General features: G+C 46.6%; 1 protein-coding gene across 1 annotated transcript in view; it reads left to right on the forward strand.

The window, feature by feature from the left end:
• SLC13A3 (solute carrier family 13 member 3) overlaps positions 1-20389 on the forward strand; it is a 28420-nt gene extending 8031 nt beyond the window's left edge. Inside the window, exons 2-13 of the mRNA XM_054218516.1 lie at positions 2260-2525; positions 2890-3053; positions 8384-8450; positions 9171-9356; positions 10270-10395; positions 12780-12875; positions 14599-14703; positions 15684-15781; positions 17056-17168; positions 17516-17677; positions 18021-18158; positions 18743-20389. Of these exons, the coding sequence (XP_054074491.1) occupies positions 2260-2525; positions 2890-3053; positions 8384-8450; positions 9171-9356; positions 10270-10395; positions 12780-12875; positions 14599-14703; positions 15684-15781; positions 17056-17168; positions 17516-17677; positions 18021-18158; positions 18743-18928 (1707 nt within the window). The 3' untranslated portion in view covers positions 18929-20389. The remainder of the gene's footprint in view (positions 1-2259; positions 2526-2889; positions 3054-8383; positions 8451-9170; positions 9357-10269; positions 10396-12779; positions 12876-14598; positions 14704-15683; positions 15782-17055; positions 17169-17515; positions 17678-18020; positions 18159-18742) is intronic.
• The last annotated feature ends 604 nt before the right edge of the window (positions 20390-20993 follow it).

Below are 20993 nucleotides of genomic sequence, written 5' to 3' on the forward strand. Positions count from 1 at the left end.
ATGTTTTCCAGAACGTTTTCCATACATCAGAGAATAAATATTCCTTACTTATAATTAGTTTTCTAAATTGTATTTCATCTATTTCATCAAGTCAATTAAAGCCCTCACTGATATTCTCTTATATCAAGACGTTGTTAAATATTTTCAGTTGCTGTACCACTGTAAGAGGCAAAGTGTCTTTATTTTGAAGCTGACTTTGGTGCAACTTTCCTTGCAGAAAACTGAAGAATATTTTGCCAGTGGGAGAAAAAATTATTTATATGGCCTTTAGAGATCAAATGGAAAAGTGCTTAATGAGAGCAAAGCTGTTTCTTTGGTGTATAAAAAGAACCAGAGTAAAGAGAAATTGTCGGCTGCAATGGGAATGAAATCACTGATCTAGCGTGCAAACATTTTAAAAGATGATTCTTTATTTTTGCAAAAATTATCACTGACAGGTTTGCTGCTCTTGTCCTGCTGGTTTGGAGGAAGCGAAGCCATGGGGAGCTCATGGGAACTGCCAGGTGCCAGGGCTGAGCCCTGGGAATGTAAAGGGTTTACTTCACAGTATGTCTCTTTACTGGGATCTAAAATTAGGACTGCAAATGATCTTTAAATCCAGATCTTGGGAACTTTACATGACGCGTTGGCTCTGCTGCAATTAATGTATTAAAAAAAAATAAAGCAAATTACTCTCAGTTCTGTGATATTTGCGTTCCCACGTGCACTGAAGCACTGGAGCTTTGCTAGCAGAACTGCTTGTGAAATGCAAAGCCTGAGTGCTAAAAGCAAAACAAATCAGAAATTCCGTCATTCTTCCCACTTTTCAAACACTCAGTACAGATGTATTGGGCAATAAACCCGTATCGGTTTCAATTCACTCGACTCTGTGCACCCAGCGGGGTTTCAGGGTAGATTCAGTTCTTTGGCTTTCTCAATATCCGTGGTTATTTTTTATCCTCAGTTTGTGGGGGTGTTGCTGTGCTGGTGTCTGCTCTAGGAGCTTGGGAGCAACCACATTCAGCTGAGGCCTGAAGTGAATTGTTTGCAGGTGGCCAGGCAAGTTGTGTCTCTGCCGTACCTTGCTGCACGCTCCAGCCGAGACCACGTTGTCCCCAAAATGCAGCTCTACGCAGGTCCCAGCCCACGCTGTTCCCCACCCAGCCACGCCAGGGAAAGGAGCCATCATCTCCCTCACCAAAGCCCTGGGTGCCAGGGAGGAAGGTCCAAGCAGAGGGACAGAGGTGCCTTTGAGTAACAATTCAACCTGTCCAACAAGCTGGAAAAGTGGTAAAATAAATAGCTCTGTGGCTTCCAAATGACTCTCGGCTGTTATTTATAGCACTGTGGGCACTCTGCCCCGCGGTCGCTGACAATATCCCTGTTCAGCCCTGCCGTGCCCGAGCCCAGCTCCGTGCCGGGCTCTCCCTGCCCCCCCGGGGCTCTCCCCTCCTGGGCTTGGAGCTGTTCTCCTGACTTCTTTCCGTCGCTCATTATTTCGGCCGTGGCCTGTCGTGACAAATGGCTTTGGTCTATTTTGCACCTCCTGGGTGGATGAATGAATTCACGGCGTGGGGGGCGCTGGGTTTCTGCCATCCTTGGCCCAGGCTGGGGCGATGCTGGGCATGGGTGAGCTCCCTGCCCTCAGGAAGCGATGTGACACCAGGGCGCTTGATTTACTGGTTTCCGTGGGGACTGGGATGGGTTGCTGTCAAATGGTTTCTCACAGGTCTCTCGGGAGCCTCTGATCCAAGAAAAGAAACCTTTCTGTGTGCCTCCTATTGCGAATGTGGGGACTCGATACAGCCATCTCAAAGCTGTTTTTCCATAGACGTGCAGAGCACACTCTGTGGAAGCGGGAGAGAAAGCACAAACATGTTAAGTGTAGCAGGGTCAGAAAATGGGACACCTAAGGGTGTTCGCAGCACTTGCTCTAGCAGCAGTGGCTGCTGGGGATTAGCGCCCTAACTCAACGTGGATGGGTAGTTCCTGCTCTCAGGAGCTTCCTTGGTTGATGCCCCAGTGCACTGCTACCCTGCAGCACGTAGGAAGCTCAGGCGACCGAGGAGGATTTGGGTTTTGCGGTGGTCTCAGAGGATCAGTGTAAGTCCTGAACCCCTACGCAGTATAGGGGTGAAGGTGTTGCGCATGATGGAATTGATTTGGGAGAAATACTGTATCCCTCAAGGAGTAACTGCTGCGTTTTTCTTGTCTAAGTGTCTCCAAGTGGAAAGATGTCTCTGTAATGCCATGTCTTACTTTTCCTCTCTCCTTTTGCAGGAAGGAAGATGTCTCTATGTGATCCTGCTGATGGCCCTGTATTGGTGCACAGAGGCTCTGCCCTTGGCCGTGACAGCTCTGCTGCCTATCGTCCTCTTTCCCTTCCTGGGGATCCTCCCGTCTAACAAAGTTTGCCCACAATATTTTTTAGACACCAACTTCCTCTTCCTCAGTGGTTTAATTATGGCCTCGGCCATTGAGGAGTGGAATTTACACCGCAGGATCGCGCTCCGGGTCCTCATGTTGGTGGGAGTCCAGCCAGCCAGGTGACTATGGGAGCAGGGGGATCTCCATGGGGGACGTGAGCTGCAGGCACTTGGGAAGCGGCTCTGCTGTGGTGGGCCGTGATGCGGGTGTCTCCCCTGCCAGGGAGCTGCCCACATCCCATTTTCTCCAGCTTATTGAGTTAATCATCTCTTTGCCTTTGCTCAGAGGCCGGCGGAGCACGAGGAGAATCATTTGGTTCAGCCCCATAATTGTGCTCCATCCAGTTACAGGATAGTCACAGAAGTCTTTTTTGCTATTAGTTTTGTTATCCCTGCACATGAGCTTTTCTTCCTACAGCTATAATATATCAGAGAGCTTGCTAACCTGAAGAAATTCAGCTTTTCCTTTTTTTCTCTCTTCCAGACTAATTTTAGGGATGATGTTGACAACGTCTTTCCTGTCCATGTGGTTAAGTAATACTGCCTCCACTGCTATGATGCTTCCAATTGCAAATGCAATTTTAAAAAGCCTCTTTGGGGAGAAAGACACATCTAAGGATATGAACAGGGATAATGAAGAAAACCAAGGTAAATGAGACAGGACAGTAGTACAAGCCAGCTGAGGTCTGCCCATCTGCCATCAAATATGCCCCATTTTATTGACTTCACTGGCACAAGTACCAGTTTTCTTTGCTGCAGCTTGATCTCAGTGCTGGTCCCATTTTAATACACACTTTGTTATTTCGGTGGAATAGTAGTGGCATAAAATTCCCTTTTATCCTGTCCCTTCCTCATGTCATGCAGGAGGCAATGCTCATGAGTTGTCTGGAAAAACCAAGAAGTGGTGATGCCCAGCCAACCTGCTCCATAAACCTGCTGCTGGCACCAGTCACAGTTCAGCTCTGTGGGCACGGTGGTGATGGGATTCGTAGGGTGCCTCGCTGCAGGGACAGCCAGAGCCGGGGCCGGGGGGGCTGTGGATAGTAACACCTGGGCAGATGAGTGGTGCTTCATGGTGCGTTGCTGGAGGGACAGGCAGGGACTGGCCAGGCAGCGAGAGCGGGGCAAGAGTGGGGACAGCGGCCCCTCCATGGCAGCACACAGGGCTGCCCGGCGCTCGTGGACAGCTGGGTTCTCCTCTCGTTTTCCTATTTGTTCCCCCATGAAGCTGGAGCCTGAGCTGGAGGAGAAAGGGAGGACAGAAGGGAAGGCTGGTAGGTTAAATACCTATTTAAATACGTAACCAGTAGGTTAAATACCTACGAAGAAAGGCTGAAGGATTTGGGTCTCTTCAGTCTGGAAAAAAGACTGCTGAGGGGGGATCTTGTCAATGGTTATAAATACTCAAAGGGTGGGTGTCAGGAGGATGGGGCCAGGCTCTTTTCAGTGGTGCCCAGTGGCAGGACAAGAGGTAACGGGCACAAACTTGAGCGTAGGAAGTTCCACCTAAACATGAGGAGGAACTTCTTTACTTTGAGGGTGGCAGAGCCCTGGCACAGGCTGCCCAGAGAGGTGGTGGAGTCTCCGTCTCTGGAGACATTCAAAACCCGCCTGGTCGCGTTCCTGTGCCACCTGCTCTGGGTGACCCTGCTCTGGCAGGGGGTTGGACCAGATGATCTCCAGAGGTCCCTTCCAACCCCGACCATTCTGTGATTCTGTGATTTATAAAGGGCTTTGTGGTTTCCCAGCTTGGTGCTACTGCTTGGTGTTGCTCCTGAGCAGGTCACGTCCAGGCTGGGTCAGGGGTATGTTGTCAGACAAGGTCTTCCTCCAGCCCTCTCTTCACAAGTCACTTACCAGGAGTTTGGGCTTCTGGCAGACAGTGATGAGAAACAGCAAAAGAGAAATGAGTCATGAAGTCCCCTTTGCAGCTATTACTGATAGTTGGAGCAGTAGTTGCGGCTTCTCTTTCTTGCACTAATTAGTACTACTTCTTCTGTGATTTAAAAGCAATGGCTTTTTGGTTCCCACTGAGTCCTAAGGCAGAACAAAATGAGTTCCCAGAAGACGACTCAAACATGTGTGTACTCTAATAAAGATATAATTAATCATTCATCATTAATGTCTAGCAATCATGAGATCTTTGCACTCCAGGTTGCTTTATCACATTTGCTTTATGAATTTTTGACTGTTCACATCTATTAAAATCAAACACCCTGACCTTCTTGCTATAATTCCTTATTCTGTAGAAGCGTTGTGTTTTGTCAGTCTGCTTTTAACCTACCTGACCCCATCCTCTGAAATGATTTGGGTGTGTAGTTGTGACTGTAAATACAGTAGAGTTTGGGAATACATAAAAGCAAGACCCCCGTTGCCCTAGGCATTGGCAAGCACTAAATTAACGTCCTTGGCTCACAAGGCTTACAGTGGTGAGAGAAGCCAGAAAAGGCAAAGTGAGGGGCCTGCAAAGAGAATGAATAAAGTGATGCTTTGCAAATACCATGTGATGGCGTGATGATGCATTTTTCTTTTGAGGTAGAGACTTATAAAAGAAATAAATACAAGTGATGGAGGGGTCATCTGAAAAATGTACAACATCAAAATGCAAGTTTTCTTGTAGACTTCTTATTTGAACTTTAGTGTCCCGAGGTGAACTCAGCCTTTTCTGTAATCTTTCTGAATGGATGAGAAAAGCTGAGTTCCTTGAAGGAAGCCCTAAACCTGAAGTCAGTCAAAAGCGACGAATCCGGTGTTACCTCTAGGAGCGGAGAGGTGAAGGTGAGCTTTCTGCAGGGGGTTCCTGGCTGTCGGGTGTCGTCTGCGGCCAGGGCTGGTTGCACATCTCCAGTGGGGCTGTCCCGGTTAGTTTTTTCACAGGCCTGATGAAACCCAACCAAATGTAAGGAACGTGCATTTGAGAAAAAGGAATACTCATTTCATAGTTTACTTAATTTTTATAATCCAACTGAATCATAATCTGTGTTGCAAAAAAGACAGGCAGATTTAATGGCGAAGAGGACTGTATGTGGAAGCAAACTTTTACAATGGCATATGATAAAGAATATCTCGGATATGCTTTAATAATACTGTAGTAGTGTCCAGGAGGCTAAAAAATACTTGGGTGGCTAAAAAAAAAATATTAAAAATATATTAAAGAATATGTAGCATGTAAAAGCATTTGGTTTTCTGAAGAAATCTCAACAAGTGTATGAAACCAGCTTTGTGAAAGGCTTTGCTTACGCACACAGTGCCAGAATTAAAGCGGTGTCTCTGATCAGTTGGTCACGCTTTTTTGCTGAGGGGAGAACCTCAAGGTCGCAATCGCTTATGTCTGTGCTCAGCCATGTGGGCAGCATGTTATAGAGCAGTAAATGTTGGCATGCCTATGTCATTGATAGCTAAAATTTGGTGGAGTGTTTTGTTGATTTTGACCCTATTGGCTACTGATGGCAGAATGCAGTTAGATGAGCTTTGGTGGCTGAAGTCCCAGCTGGTTCCGGTTGATCCAAGCAGGGTTATAAACTGAACACCAACAGGCTTTTTTCAACTTCCAGAACTTTCCTTTTGGAGGTGGGTTATAGATTCCCTACAACTCTATCTGACATCTCCAGCCCTAAATCCAAACTGTGTGATAGACATGTGACAAACTGGAAACCGCTGTGCTAGTGAGCCTGACCATCTCCTGCGCTCTGCCCACTAACCCATCATTGGCAATATCTCATTTCTCTGAGCAGCTTAAGTATCTCCTGGTAAAAATCACAAGAAACTATCTCCATCCTTTTTTTTTTTTTTTTTTTCTGCATAGAAAATATCTTCTGCAAATTCAAGATAAACTGCAGCCAGTGCTTGAGGTGTTTCGTTGGGTCGCAGACCTGGAAATGAGGTCTCTGAAGCGGCAGGTGGGAAATGTGCATTTTTGGACACCGCTGCCTGGTTTGGCTGCCTGACCCCAGCCCCGCTGGCAGGGTACAGCCCCAGGAAATACTCCTTCTCAGGCCTTTTCAACTTTTTAGAAGTAATAAAAACGTCACTAAAGCCAAACTTATTTAGGACAAGCCTTTCTGCCTCTAAGGTATACAAGGTATTTGAGTTAAATGGCCACTGAATACTGCTCGGTGAGAGATGTGTACAGCCAGGTCCTGCCTCGGTGGTCTTTGGCCTCTTCTGACTTACGGACCTGTAACAATTTTCAACTGCTTTTTACAAGTTTTGTAGGAAAAGTTTGTTCTGCAGCAACTCTGGCTTTCCTGTGCATGGTTGCCTTTTGCAAACCTTCCTTGAGAGGTAACTCACAGATTGTCCTGTCAGGATGGGGTGGGAATTTGGGCTTAGCAAGGAAGAAAAAGTTGAGAAATGTTAAGAGGTAGAATGAAATATGTGCCTTTGCGGAGACAGCACTAGGCTTGAGTGGGATGGCCTTGGGCTAAATGCTTTGGGGGATCAACAGTCAACCATGGGTTAATGTTTGTCCTTCTGATTACACCCCTCCGTCCCGGCATCTTTGGGATGAAAGCTCAGCATGTGTGTGTCCAAACCAATTAACTCCAATTCAGTAAATTAGCGATGTGTAAAACATGACATTGCAAAAATCCTTGGATCACTGAGCTGGAACGAGCTCGGTGTCTTCGGCGCACACATGAATGAGTCCAGAGACTTTGACCACTGGCTAATCTCCATGCACTACTTTTGGTTTCTAGTGCATACATAGGTAGAAGAGGATGGTGTTTCAGCCTGAGGAGGGGTGCAAGGAAATTTGGGGACTGCTGGGTGGCAGTACCAGGAATTGGGCTCTGCAGGCAGTGGTCTGCAGAGCCTGGAGAAGTGCAGGGACACAGGCCTCTGGACCCAAAAATATGCAGAGACAAGAAAAGGAGTAGAGCCAGTGGTGACAGGGAAGGGCCACCTGGGCTGAAGGTGCATAAAACTCACCAGTACTCCAGTCCTGAGGAAGAATATGGAAAATGGGGTTTAATAGCACATGTCTACTCCCAACCTCAGGAGGTCAAGCCATGAACCAGGGCTACAAATGTCACAAGCCTTAGTGTGGGATCTGGTAAAAAAAAAAGTGATTGTATTGCATTTCTCTCTTTTGATTTCTGAATTCTTGCATATGTATGTGTGTGGTAGAGTGGTGTGCAGCTCCCAGTTTACTGCCAAAGAGAACATTGGTCAAAATATACCCTTTCCTCAAGTGCTTCTAAGTCCCACTTGTGTTCCCTGTGGTTGGTGATAAGGAGGACGGTGATGCAGAGTCTGTGTGAAATATGCAGGACGGTCCCTGGTAGCTGGGTATGAAACAGAGTCTTCCTGTGGTTGCCCTAAACTTGTGTCAGGGACCAGTTGCTCAGCCTGGAGGGTCTGTCATTCAGGGAGGGGGTGATGGGCTTGGGAATGGTCCTTGTGGTCAGGGTGGATTTCAGAGTACCTGGTACGAAGCCTAATCCCCAAATGTGTCTGTCTCTTGCCTTTTAAGAGGGAATTACAGCTTTATGTTGACTTTGCACTAGATATCTGCAGGGGATAACATTCTCGTCCCTTGGGAATGGCGCTCCGCAGCAGGATGAGCTCCTGATGTACCTTGGGGAACGTGCCTTACAGATACGTCAGGCCCAACAGTTTTTCTTCCCAAGAAAGAGCTATGGTTACCCAAAAAATGCACCCCCCCACCCCAAACCCATGACTTGCTAAGGGACACCCTGGAACTCCTGGTCATGTTAGAAGATCTGACCGGTGGCAGAAGTAGTAAAAGGACCAAGCGCCTCTGGGCGTTGAAGGAGAAGCTGGGTACTGTGGTGGGAGCGGAGCGGTGGCAGGAGGAGACAGGCTCGTTCATCCCTGCCAGGTGCTCCCGATTCTGTCCCCTTTGTCTGCACAGCCCCTCTGTAAATGGCGGTTGGTTCCTCCGTTCCTCTGTGTGGTTCAAGGAGAATTTTCTAGATGCTTTGAACTGTTTTAAAGTCCTCATCTTTCTTTTTCAGCATCTTTACAGCAGAATAAACTTTACACTGTGCCAACTGAGATGCAGTTTCTGGCAAGTACTGAGGAGTAAGTTAATTATAAAGTTTGTATTAGAGAGTTGAAAGAGAGAATTATCCCCTGAGCTAGACCAAGTTTTAGGAATTTGAAATTCAATCACTGAAATGTTTTGATTATACTAAACGTCCCAATCACTAGCAGCCTGATGATAGAAACCCTCCTCCGTGTGCCCAGCATCCTTCTGCATGTCCAAATCATTGCAGAGATTTTCCAGTCACTCTGAAATGGTAGTCAGAGGTGTCTCCTGATGGGAAATTGTGACTTGGTTTTCTCAGGAACATCAAACACACCGGTGTGAAGCTGGTGATGTAAAACCACCAGGATTTACACACTGGTGATGGTCCTCCTTTGATAACAACGATGGGAAGGAAGCATCTTTTCAGGAACAGATGTTTCTTTCCTCTTGGTGCTATCAAATTTTATTTTTTTTTTTTTCCTTTTAGCAGTCCTGTGGACTTTATGCTAAGTGTTACAAGTTGCTGAGGGGCCGGGCAAGGCACGTGCACCCTCAGCTCCGACGGACGGGTGCTGAGGGTGCTCTGCCCTCTGCGAGGCTGCAGTTCACTGAGCAGACCCCTCTGCTGCACTGAGCTGCTTAGGTGTCCTTGAGGACAGTGTTAGCTTGGATTTCTAAAAAACTGGGAATTTTCCATCTGTCAAGGCTCTGAAGTGGTTGCGCTGTACTTAAACCAGGTCTTTCACTGGATTCTCTTTTGGACTGTTTTAAAGCAAAGATCTGACGGAGGAGAAGGAGGTTACCACTGATACTCTCTCAGACTTAAAGAAGGAGGAGGAATACAAAACAAATATATGGAAAGGTTTCCTCATCTCAATCCCATACGCAGCCAGCATTGGAGGTACAGCCACGCTGACGGGAACTGCACCAAACCTCATCCTCCTGGGACAGCTCAAGAGGTACGGGAGGCCATCCTGGAGAGCCCTGTAAATCCTGGAAAACAGAGACATGTTCTCCATCCCTCTAGGAAATTTCCTTTTGGGCTGAGAACTAGTTTAGAAAATTTATGCCCTTCCAGAACATTCTGAGAAACTTTGTGAGCAGATGAAAGCAGAGGGTGGTTGTATCGGCCTTAGCTGTAATAAGCAGGTTTCCAGTGTACCCAGCCAGGCTGTCAGCCAAGCTGGTGCATACGTGCTTCGCCTTCCTGATGCTCTTAATCCCTTTGAATTTAATGGGACTTGACTACACGCTTACAATTAACCTGGTAACTGTTCTGATGAAACAGGCCGTGTAGTGTTTTGTGAGCAATTACATCCAGTGCTGTATGGTAGAAAGAAAAATAAGAAACCCACTACTTCTGGCCTGTTTTCTTAATCATAAAAGATGCCTCCTGTGTGCATAGGAACAGAAATTTGTGCCATCCTAAGTGCCCACAGGCATTTCTTAACTTTGCTGGCCTCTACAAGTAGTTTGTTGAGGCTCTCCTAGGCATGTACAGCATCCCTATGAGGTTCGTGCTCAGACTCCCCAGCAGTTATCGTAGCAGGGTTTAATCCTGGGTCTTCAGGAATATCATTGTATGAAAGCATCAGCCACCTGGAGAGAGATCTTCCACATCTTCCCGTGGAGACTTGCGCAGCTGGGCTGGGCTGTGGGTGGCAGGGTGGCCTGGGGGGATTTGTCCCAACGCAACGCTCCCCAAATCTCCTAGTGCCCAGGTAACTGCTAATGCACACGGAGGAATAGTTCTTAGATGCACACTGGCAAGTTTGTGGGATACTTTGATGCTGATTTCAGATGTTTGCTTACCCTTAAATTGACGGGATGTTTTCCCTTCTTGCATTAACTTGATTTTTCCCGTTTGCTTAGTTATTTTCCAGAATGTGATGTGGTGAACTTTGGTTCTTGGTTTATGTTTGCATTTCCTTTAATGCTGATTTTTCTTCTTCTGGGATGGCTATGGATCTCCATCCTGTATGGAGGAATTAACCTGAGGTACGTTTATAGTCACTGTACATATATGTTGTCTGGTTATACCAGCATTGTGCAGTACACGTTCATCATCATTCTCGTATTAAATCTACTGATATCACCCAGGATCATCTCCTGGATGGTGGGGGGTTTCATAAGTAACGTCAGGATGCTATAACAAGTCATCCATTTTTAAGAAGCTGATATACAACAGGAAGATTTTAAAGATATCTCATAGTTACATACACTTCATCTAACTGAAATACATACATGTATAGAGTAGGTGTTATATCTTCATTCAATTAAACATACAATTTTTAAAGGTTGTTTTACTGCCTGCCCTGGGACTGTGGAGGTAAATGGCAGACTTTCATCGATAGAAGGGAAAGCGGGATCGAACTTTGAAGACCAGCATGAAATCTTGGTTCCCTTGGAATTAGTAGAAAAAATCTCCTAGAACATAAAACCCCCCAGGATTTGTTCCTGGGGCAGAAACTTGGGTTTGGAAGAGATTACTTCACAACAGGGCTTAATTTTACAACAACGTGTTAATCTGTAACTGAGAATAACATGTTTTTCCGGTAAATCTTTGATGAATACATGCAAACCCTAGTGTACACTACTTAAAATGGTTGCAGCATTGCCATGCTGATTCATTTGGAGCCCTTTTTCCCCCTGCACGCTCACATATGTGATAGTAACAAACTCACAGTCTTGCTTCCTCCAGGGACCAGAATTTTTAGTATTAGAAAAGTCTTTAATTGTTATTTTGAGTTAAAAATGCAAATAAAGAGGGGAAAAAAAAAAGAGAACAGGTGTCCAAATATTTACATTGTCTCCGAGACAGGAAAAAATCAATGGGAAAGTTTCAATCCAGAAAATGCCGCAACGCCGGTCCTTAAGTTGCTCATGGGGCTTCGCAGGAGGCTCTGCCTGCTGCTGTGGGATGCTCTGCGGGCTCGCAGCCCCTCTGCATCGCGTGCCCAGGGCTTGTGCGATGCAGAGCCTGAATTCCCGTGTCCTGTGGTGAGGGCTGGGGCACGGCCCCGGCGTCCTGCTGTCACGGCCCGGGACGGTCAGGTGAGGGAAGAGGTAGCTATGCTGGCCAAAGGCCCTGGCAAAATGCAAAATTGCTCTTGTGCTCGGAGAACGTGATGCTTTTTGTTTTGTTTGGCTCGTCTCTGTGAGCACAAAGCCCCGCTTTATTGGGATAGCTGGGCCAGCGCAGATACCAGTATTCCCCAGTGGCGAGGTGCCTCGGAGGAGACATTGCAAAGCTGCGCAAGTACAGCCGAGCGGCTGCAGGAGCCTGTCGGGCTGCTCTGGCCGTAGCGACGGGGGGACAGTGGCTGGACTTTCTATGGGGACAAGTCCTTGGTGCCTGCAGCAGACGGACACCGCTGCAATAGCAGGTCAGCTTTGCTTGAATCCAAAAGACATGAAAAGGCTTAGGTATGGGCTGGCTGAGCTGAGATGAAGCTGCCATTAATAACACCCCCCAAAAAATAAGATATTGAAGGGCTGGGCAGATCTATTTGAGGTTCAGGAACTTCCAAATGATCAACCATTCATCCACATAGAAGATCCAGCCACGCCATCCCTTTGAATCAGTGACTGAGCGAAGGAAGCGCAGCCGCTGTGGGGCCGGGTGGGTGCATCTGATGCAGAAAGTTGGGGTTTGTAGGTTTAATCAAGGTCACAGTCAGGGTTAGAACCCAGCTTCAGCGGCATGGGATGTGATGGGAGATGAAGTGTGAGGTATGAATATATCATTTGTATGCGCATACTACAAAGGATCAAACAGTGTGTGCGGTCAGCGTGGCTGGGCTAAGAGGCTTACCCAGGAGCACATTAACATTCCCCACCAGTTAGAAATTCTTCACATTTTTGTTGATCCTGAGCAGCATCCTGGGATCACCCAGGAAGTTGCAAGTGACTTGAGAAGTGAAGGGACAGATTAATTTTCTGTGTCACCCTCTTCCTAGTTATTCTACCTACCAAGTAGGTATCTGGTAGAGAGGAGGAAATCCTGCAAAGAAATGAGGAAATCCTGCAATGATGGGACTTTCTTTTGGCAATCACAGCCCATGCTGGAGGAAACAGTTCAGAATATAGATGAGAGGAAACTTCCTAACCTCTGCAGGGTCTCTTTTGTATGAATGCAGAGAGAAAGGATATATAAAATAGGGCCTTATTGCCTGTGTCTGCACCAGAGACCTTCATCATCAGTCTGCGTGGTCTGAAGAGAACGCAAACTGAGCCACCAGAGATGTGCAGCTCTTTGAAACTTGCAGAGCAGGCCCTGAAGGAGTGCATCGTGTGTGCCTGCGCTGCAGTAGTAAATGCAGCATTTACTGTGTGTCGGGTACGCTAGAGGCATGTAAAGGTATAACTGTGTTTCTTGGCAGGGGCTGGAGAAATAAAAAGTCAAATATAAGAGCGGATGCAGAAGCCCGAGCCAGAGAAGTGATAAAGGAGGACTATCAGAAACTGGGTCCAACAAAGTGAGTCATAAAGTAGTGATTGAAATGAAAAAGGAGTCAAGTGGGTTGGAAATGTCCTGTCTTAAGAGTGGAGAACTGGGGGAAATGGAGTTTTTTAGAAGAAAATTAAATAGATGTTTCCACTCAGAGTGTTTGTAACCTGCCAAAGTTTGCTTTTTTGCATGCCCCAGCCTCTCCACCTTCACTAACAGGAATAATTGCACATAGCAGCTTGTACTCAAATCTTCTCAAGAACAAAGTTCGTATTATAGAGTGAATTCATGCTGGGTTGTTTCATTACTGTTTGTAATTTTTCTACTCCAGGGACAAAACCAATCCTCTGTGTGTTATGTACTAGCCAACACGGGCTAAATTTTGAAGGTTTGTGCATACCTCTTGTGCGCAGCAGGAAACTTTTGCTGAGGAAGCTGATGAATCATATGATAGATATGAATCATATGGATTGTGGATATACATTAAGAATGCTTAATAGCTGCTCAAAGAAAGTCCATGGAAAGAAGTCAGATCCATGTCATGGAAAACATTATTTTTTTCTGAATAACTCATTCAACTGTATTAGGTGAAGAAAGAACAAGACTCTTTTAGCTTCTTATTGTAGTTTCTCAAAGGTATTGTCTTCTGGAAAAAGCTTGGTGCAAGTTGCAGTGATGGGGATCATGTTTTGGAGAAAGGAACAAACAGAACCTGAGTTTTAGACTTACGAGAAATGCCAAAAAAAGAGGGAAGCAGGAAAAGCTGAGTGTCTCCAAGAATCAAACCAGCCACTGATATTATAGGCAACCAGGGATAGTGAAAGTTTTTTAAACTGTATGTCTTAATCTTAAATCGTCTGTGTTTCTCCATCTGTAAAATAATATTTTCATACTCACAGCAATGCTGTGAAGATTCAGTGATGTTTGTGTCGTGCTATCGACATTGTAATTATTGCTCTTGTGCGGAAAATGGAGTGGTTCTTCAAAGACAATTGGCTGTGCCTGTGCTGTAAATGAAAGAAATTGGTTTATTTGTTCCATTCAGTACATTATCGAGCAGCCTGCAAAATGTCTCTGAAAGAATCAAAGTCCCACTTTGAGGTCTAGAAGTGAGAAAGTCCATTAAGCTGTGCTCTGCCAATTCGATTAGCAATCCCATAACTTAAAATCAATGCAAGTGGCCTCTTCCCAACGGTTTAAATGACCTTCCTTGTGCTCGGAGAGATTTTAAACAGTGTTTTGAGGCATTGTCTTGGTTAAATCTTGTCTCCACTAGAGTCAAGCCTGGTACTTAGCAAATGATACTACCATTTGCCCTGCTGTTTGTCATGTGTCTAAGGGATACTGCTTAGGTTTGGACCTCGACCGTTTGTTCCTGCTGTCTCGCATATGATTTGAATCTCAGCCGTCCGTTTACGTTGCTTGAACTGGAGTGAAACCACCCCTGACTGACCGTGCCGTAGGGACATCCCAGAGGGCAGCCGTGAGAGGAGTCACCACGAGAAGCTGCTTGGCCCTTCCCCTCTGCCGCAGCCAGAGGGTCAACCTTGCAAATGCCTGTAGTGACACCTGGGCATTCCTGATGCCCGTCTTGTCTCTCCTTAATGTCTTCCAATAAGAGATAATTGCTGGCAGATATCAGTATTTGCAAATAGGTTAACAATCTATTCCGATGTTTCACTGTCGTTATTTTTAGAAAACCTGCCTAACGTCTCACATCAGCATTTTAACTGGATTTCTTTTCATCTTAGGTTTGCGGAACAGGCAATTTTCTTCTTCTTCTGCATGTTTGCAATCATGCTATTCTCCAGGGATCCCAAATTCATCCCAGGCTGGGCAAGCTTGTTTGCACCAGGGTAAGATTTTATTTTCATTCCTCCATCACATTTTTCAAAAGCATTTCCAAGTCGTTGAGATTCCTGGGTTTCTGATTGCATTGCCTAAACTATTACTCAGGTTTTCTGGAATAAATTAAACTGGACTTCAAGTAGCAGACCCAGATTTATTGTTTCTGTCTCCCGGATGAGGTACATGAAGCCTGGTGGGAAGCTGGCATACGTCTATCTGAAGCCACCCCTAGGGTTTTAATGTTGGGAACGCTGTTTATAGGTAGATTTACAGTGAAATACTGAATTCTTTATGTGATCCACTGATTTCACTGGCAGGAGATGACCCTGAGTGCTATCCTGTCTGTTTGGCAAGTTTGTGTCCCCTGTGACATCCATACCTTGGGAAGAGAACGGACAGTTGGAGAATGCTAAAGCTCAGAGAGGGTGTTGTAATTTCTTAACAGAAGAGACCTTCATAGTTTTTTCTAAAATAAATCCATAGCTTAGTAAATGATTCCTTAATACAACAAAGTAGTTATGGACTTTTTCCTCATCCGTTAATAGCTCCTTGCAATCGAACACATGCTTAAGCTCTTTACTGGATGGAGCCTGCCTTTCATCTTAGAGTCTGAGCGTTTTGCAGAGCTCATATAAATGAGATGGTTTGGGCTGTGCCTCTCTTCCTCCCTGCAATGAGCTGAGGAAACTTGTCGTCACAACCCCTCATGGCCTGATCACGGCTCGGCAATCAGAACAGCCAGAGCATCGGTGCGGTGGGGATTAGGTCTTGGTTTTTACATTTGTAGGGCAGCTTTTCTAGGGGGTTCACAGCCCGTTGTAGAAATGTAGCTCGGCAGGGAATTAAAAAAGAACTGAACTGTGAACAATGAGCGTTGTTCAAACCTGATGGAAACTTGTAATCTTCTTTGGTTAAATCCCTGTTTTCATAAACTTTGTAATTCTACAGGCTTGTGCTTCTTACAAGTGTTTCTGCTGCTTTTGGACAGGTTTATCTCAGATGCAGTCACGGGCATCACCATTGTGATTATACTGTTCTTCTTCCCTTCGCAAAAACCTTCCTTCAGGTGGTGGTTTGACATGAAAGGTGAGTAGGAGACCCCCCTGGGCAGGGACTCTGCCCTTGCCTGTGCTCTGGCAGGGCAGGTGTGGAGCAAGAGCCAAGGCTGTCTCCCCTTGGACCTGCCCCAGCCCACAGCAGCTGCGCTGGCCGTCTGGAGCAGCGTGGTTTGAAGGTGCAATTTGATCATACAGAGGCTTTTTTTCTGAAGTGCCAGAAGAGGTTTAGCAGTCACTGCCCTGCTGCCGATTGCAGGAATGACTCAGTTGCTCATGTAGCTGTCGGAGATGATGCCATGGCGGGTTGAAGCGAACGAAAATCGGTGTTGATTTACCATAGCAGACCTGATTGTGAAACGGAGCTTTGGTTGCTGACTCACAAACAGCTCCTGTCCCTCAGCGGGGAGCATGAACCTCTGAGATGGCAGAGCTGGGCGAGTTATCCTTACTCAAAAATAGGGGCCTTTCCTCAGTTCCCAGAATGATTTAGAATTTAAACTCATAAAACCCAAACTTCCCGGCCGGTTTTAGTACCAGGAGTCTTTTGAAATCTTGGGTCTGGCCTCTTGACTAGCAATGAGACACAAATTTTAATTCATAAGCCACTTGGAATAAGAGATGGTCTTAATGTGGAGGTGCAGCTGATGAAGGCCCTTTGTGGATGGTGCCGCACTGCTTGGGGTCTACGGGAACAAAATACCTGCTGCTCTGAGTCATGCACGTTTATTGTGCTGTCCATATGCAGGAAGATATTTAATCAGGCCTCCTCTGGATAAAATATACATGCCCTTGTTCAGCAGAAAATTACAGTCCCATTAGTGCGTCCTTCCATATGACAGAGCTCACTTCATCGTGTATTAAGAGATGGCCTTTAGGGGAGATGAGCTCTTCACTATAAAACTCGCCGCCTGTTGAATGGCTATTGGAAAATTAATAACATCTTCATAATTCAAATGATAGAAGATTTCCTTCTTCTGCGGACTCCTATCTGTTGAAGAAAATGTTTATGTCTGTTAGAGAGAACATTAACCTGATATTAAATGTTGCCTCAAGAAAGCCTCTAAGAAAACTTTTAAGTGCTAGAATTCTTTTCTTTTCCTTTTTTTTTTTAAAGATCTGATATTAAGTTAAATGATCTTTTAATTGTCTACCTTAAGAGATTCCATATGTATATTTTGTCAGCAACTCATGGTTAGAGAGCTGCAGCACTGATGTCAGGCTCATGATGTCATTCTGTCAGATGATGCCTGATGTGCTCCTCTTTGGGTGGGTGTTTGACATCGGGGTTTTCTCTTCACCTAGCACCAAACACTGAGACGCAGCCCTTGCTGACTTGGAGGAAGGCTCAAGAGACGGTGCCCTGGAACATCATCTTGCTGCTTGGAGGAGGCTTTGCCATGGCAAAGGGCTGTGAGGTGAGGCCCCCCGCAGATGCCCCGTTGCAGTCATCCTGCCCGACAGAGTTGGATTTTATCGGGGTATCACTTGGGCTTCTCATTTGGCTCTGGGAAATTTGCATCTGTGGGGTCACAACACTTGAAGGACATGTTTCGCAACTCCGAGTGACAGCAATGCAGGAGGTTAAGAGACCTTGCAACTCCTTTCAAACTGCTTGCTGTTAACTACCCTGAGGACGCTGTGTATAGGTGCTTGTGTGGGTGGGTGAAGGTCGTACGTAATTTGCGGTACTAGGAAAGGGTCAGTTCACCTGCAGGGACGCAGGAGCTCCCCTCTCCAGCTGGTCTGCTCTCCCCTTCTGCAGGAGTCCGGTTTGTCTGTCTGGATAGGAGGCCGCCTGCATCCCTTGGAGGGTGTGCCACCGCCCGTGGCTGTCATCCTCATCACGATTGTCATCGCCTTATTCACGGAGTTCGCCAGCAACACAGCCACTATTATCATCTTTCTGCCTGTCTTGGCAGAGCTGGTAAGGTATTCCCGTGGCAGCTCCTCTGCTCTCCTCCTCGCTCTGCCCCTTGCACGGGCAGGTTTGTGTCGCATCTGTGCTGTGACGGGCACCATGTGGTTCTCCTGCTCCTGGGCTTCAGGGGCTTTGAAATCCTTGGGAGCAACAAAGCAAGTGCCTGTAGCATAATGTGGACACCGAAGGATAATAATCCTTCAGACGCTCTTGGCGAGATGTGTGATTGTTTATCATGGAGTGTGGGATACAGCTCTGCACGATGCACTAGCTATTTGCAGTCTTTGATATATCTGCCTGTGACTCCAAATCCCCAAGGTACAATTTCTGTTCCTCTCTGTTTTTCAAGGCCATTCGTCTGAAAGTAAATCCCCTCTATTTAATGATACCAGGAACTATAGGATGCTCCTACGCATTCATGCTGCCAGTCTCAACACCTCCTAATTCAATTGCGTTTTCTTCTGGACACTTGATGGTCAAGGACATGGTAAGTTCTTTTAGATAATGCTGGAAACAATCGGTCTGAGTGGAGTGTTTAGAAAAGGAATTTTCAGGAGTGCTACAAGTTCAACATGTGCTAAAGTGAAAAAACAGAAGTCTAATATTGTTCTCAGCAGTGTCTGAAGGCACAGGTATATGGAAGGAGCCCTGTGAAATTTGGAGCCACTGTGGCTCCAAATGGTGACAAAGCTGGTCTTGAATATGCTCAGCATCTCCCAGACCCTGCTCCTGTTCCTGCCAGTGTCAGCAGCTCAACTTTCATGGGCTTCTGGGTGCAGGAAATGTTCCCCAGCTCAGAGAAATAAAGTTTATGAGTAAAATTAGGCTCAGTCCCAGTTCCTGCTCACATTCCTGAGGCTAAACAGATGTTCATGTTTTTGATGGATCAAAGCTTGGTAAGCATCTGCAGAATGGCCTTTGTGGCTTAAGAAAGTCCACTTAAGATGTTGCTAATATTAACGGCAATTAAGCCTTCCATTTCTATAATGTTTATATTCAAATAGCTTCATGATTCACATGCTGTAGTTGTCCAGTCTAAACTCAACAGTTGACTTTGTATTTCTTTTGTAGGCAAGAACTGGGTTGCTCATGAATCTTATGGGAGTTCTGCTTCTTAGCTTGGCAATGAACACGTGGGCCAAGAGCATCTTCCAGCTGGGGACCTTCCCTGCATGGGCCAACATCCATGCAGAAAATGCCACCTCACTCTTGACAGCTGTAGAAAATGTCACTTTAAGTGCACTAAATAAAATATGAACAAAGCCACCCCCGGGGAAGGACTCACTCACTTAGGACTTGGGCACTGGAATCGTCAGAGTATGCACAGGAGGAAAGCCACGGGGCTGCTCACACTGTATGGGACCCTCTGGTTTAATTTTATTTTTAGAAATACTGGTCGGTGTCACAACATCCATTTGTTCTTTTCTCTGAAGATCTTTCCCCACCTTCCACAGGTACCAGTCAGACTCTCCCAGAGTCCATCTGTCGTAGGTGGTTGTTAACTGGACAACCCTGTAAGCGTTGAGCATCTTTGGGTAGATGCCTCTTCCCCCGTGAAAGCTAGCGAGCTTTGCTGCTCCAGCTTCTGATACCCTACCTCGTTTTGCAGAGTAGCCCTGGGAACAGGGTGGAGGCAACTGGATTATTTACATGCAACCCAATGTGAGTAAGTGTATCAAAATCTGGCCGGGGGGTAGGCGGCGTGGCCAGGTGCTTCTAGCAGGATGTGAAGGATGGGGTCTCATCACCAACTCATGAGTAATTCTCTTGTGGAGGATGAAGACTATTTCTTCGGGTTTGTGTGTGAAGGGATGATTCAGGAGATGCGTTGGTAGGACTCGGTGCCTTACTCCATGATTTGGAAACAGGAAGGCAACAGTTTGTTTCCAAACACGTTCAGTGTTTTGAAAACCTGGGGCAGTAATTGCTGCCTGGTTCTTTGCACTGAGTACACAGATGGGGGTTTGGGACCAAATTAATTTCTGACGTGACTTTGGGCATCGGTGGTGGTTCACCGTTGGTGAACGTGGCCAGTCTTAGGTTTGCAAGATTGACTCACTCATGAGCGACCTGCCGAGTCACAGGTCAGAGGACAAGTTGCATTGGAATATTATTGACATTTCTGAAAAATAGGCTTTGATTCTTAACATCTTTTTAAATCAGGTTGCTTGGGTACTTTCAATGAAAGCATTGCAAATTGACTGTGATTTTAATCACCATTTTATCTGATTTTTTTTTTTTTAATTTTCTGTAAGAACCTAAAATATTTGATTTTAAAGATCAGTCACTGAAAGAGATGGATTGCAAGACGAAGGATATGATTCTTGGTTTAGGGAAGGTGAGCGACTGGATCCCTGTGCTGGGACGGATTTCTCTGAGGATGTAAACTGGTGGAGCTGGCAAGGTGGTCTGGCTCGGGGTAGGGATCCAGCAGCACATCCCCTTGTTCCTGTGCTGCTGATAAACCCCGGGGCCCGGAGGGAGAGCTGGTGGGGCGATGCTCACCAGCCACGGCTGCTGCTGCGGGGGCTTACCCTGGGGTGGCATGGTAGGTAGGGACTTGTTGGGGTTGAACCGAGACCACCAAAACCGATTGAGTGTGGAACTTTGATCAGTCAAGTTCAAAAAAATCCTTAATGTTCAACGAAATCCTTAAGTTCAACAAAATCCTTAATGATTGTGGAAAACGTACAATAAAGCACATTTGTTAGCACGTCACATCGTCCTGTTTGCTCTGTAGAGTGAGAGGAGATAAGCAAAGCCCTCCCATAGCTTCTCCCCCTGATTCGGGCAGTGGTTCCCCAGGAGGGCAGGGAGGTCTCCCTCCCAGTCTGAGCCAAAACGGAGCCCTGTTAAGCAGAGGAGCAATGAGACCGGAAGGTTCCTAGCCCGGTGTCTCAGGGCTGCTGTGGTAAAGAGGTGCAGCCCCGGCAAGCGCCTTTGCCCCGATACCCCGTACCACTGTCCCGCTTCCCCAGCGCAGCTCCGTGCCAGCTGCGCGTCGGGTTTAGGCACTGTTGTTCTTCATGGATGCTCCTCGTCATGCCTTAGCGAAGATGGGCTGAACGGGGAAGGGAAAATTGCTCCCCGCCGTTCACTTTCCCAGCCGTCTGTCCCATGAACAGCACGGCATCGCTGTCCCGGGGCCAGGGAACGGGCTGTACCCTGCGTGTCCGGGAGCCGCAGGAAGGAGCCCTGCTGTCCCGCTGCCCTGCTGCGACTGGAGCTGCTGCTGTGGGGATGGGAGTCGGTGGCTGGAACAGGGCTGCCTCTGTCCCTGCAGCCTGGAGGGCAGGCGGCGAGGGCCTTCGGCAGGCTTGGA

The sequence above is a fragment of the Rissa tridactyla genome, chromosome 12 (assembly GCF_028500815.1).
Source record: "Rissa tridactyla isolate bRisTri1 chromosome 12, bRisTri1.patW.cur.20221130, whole genome shotgun sequence".
Lineage (NCBI taxonomy): Eukaryota > Metazoa > Chordata > Aves > Charadriiformes > Laridae > Rissa > Rissa tridactyla.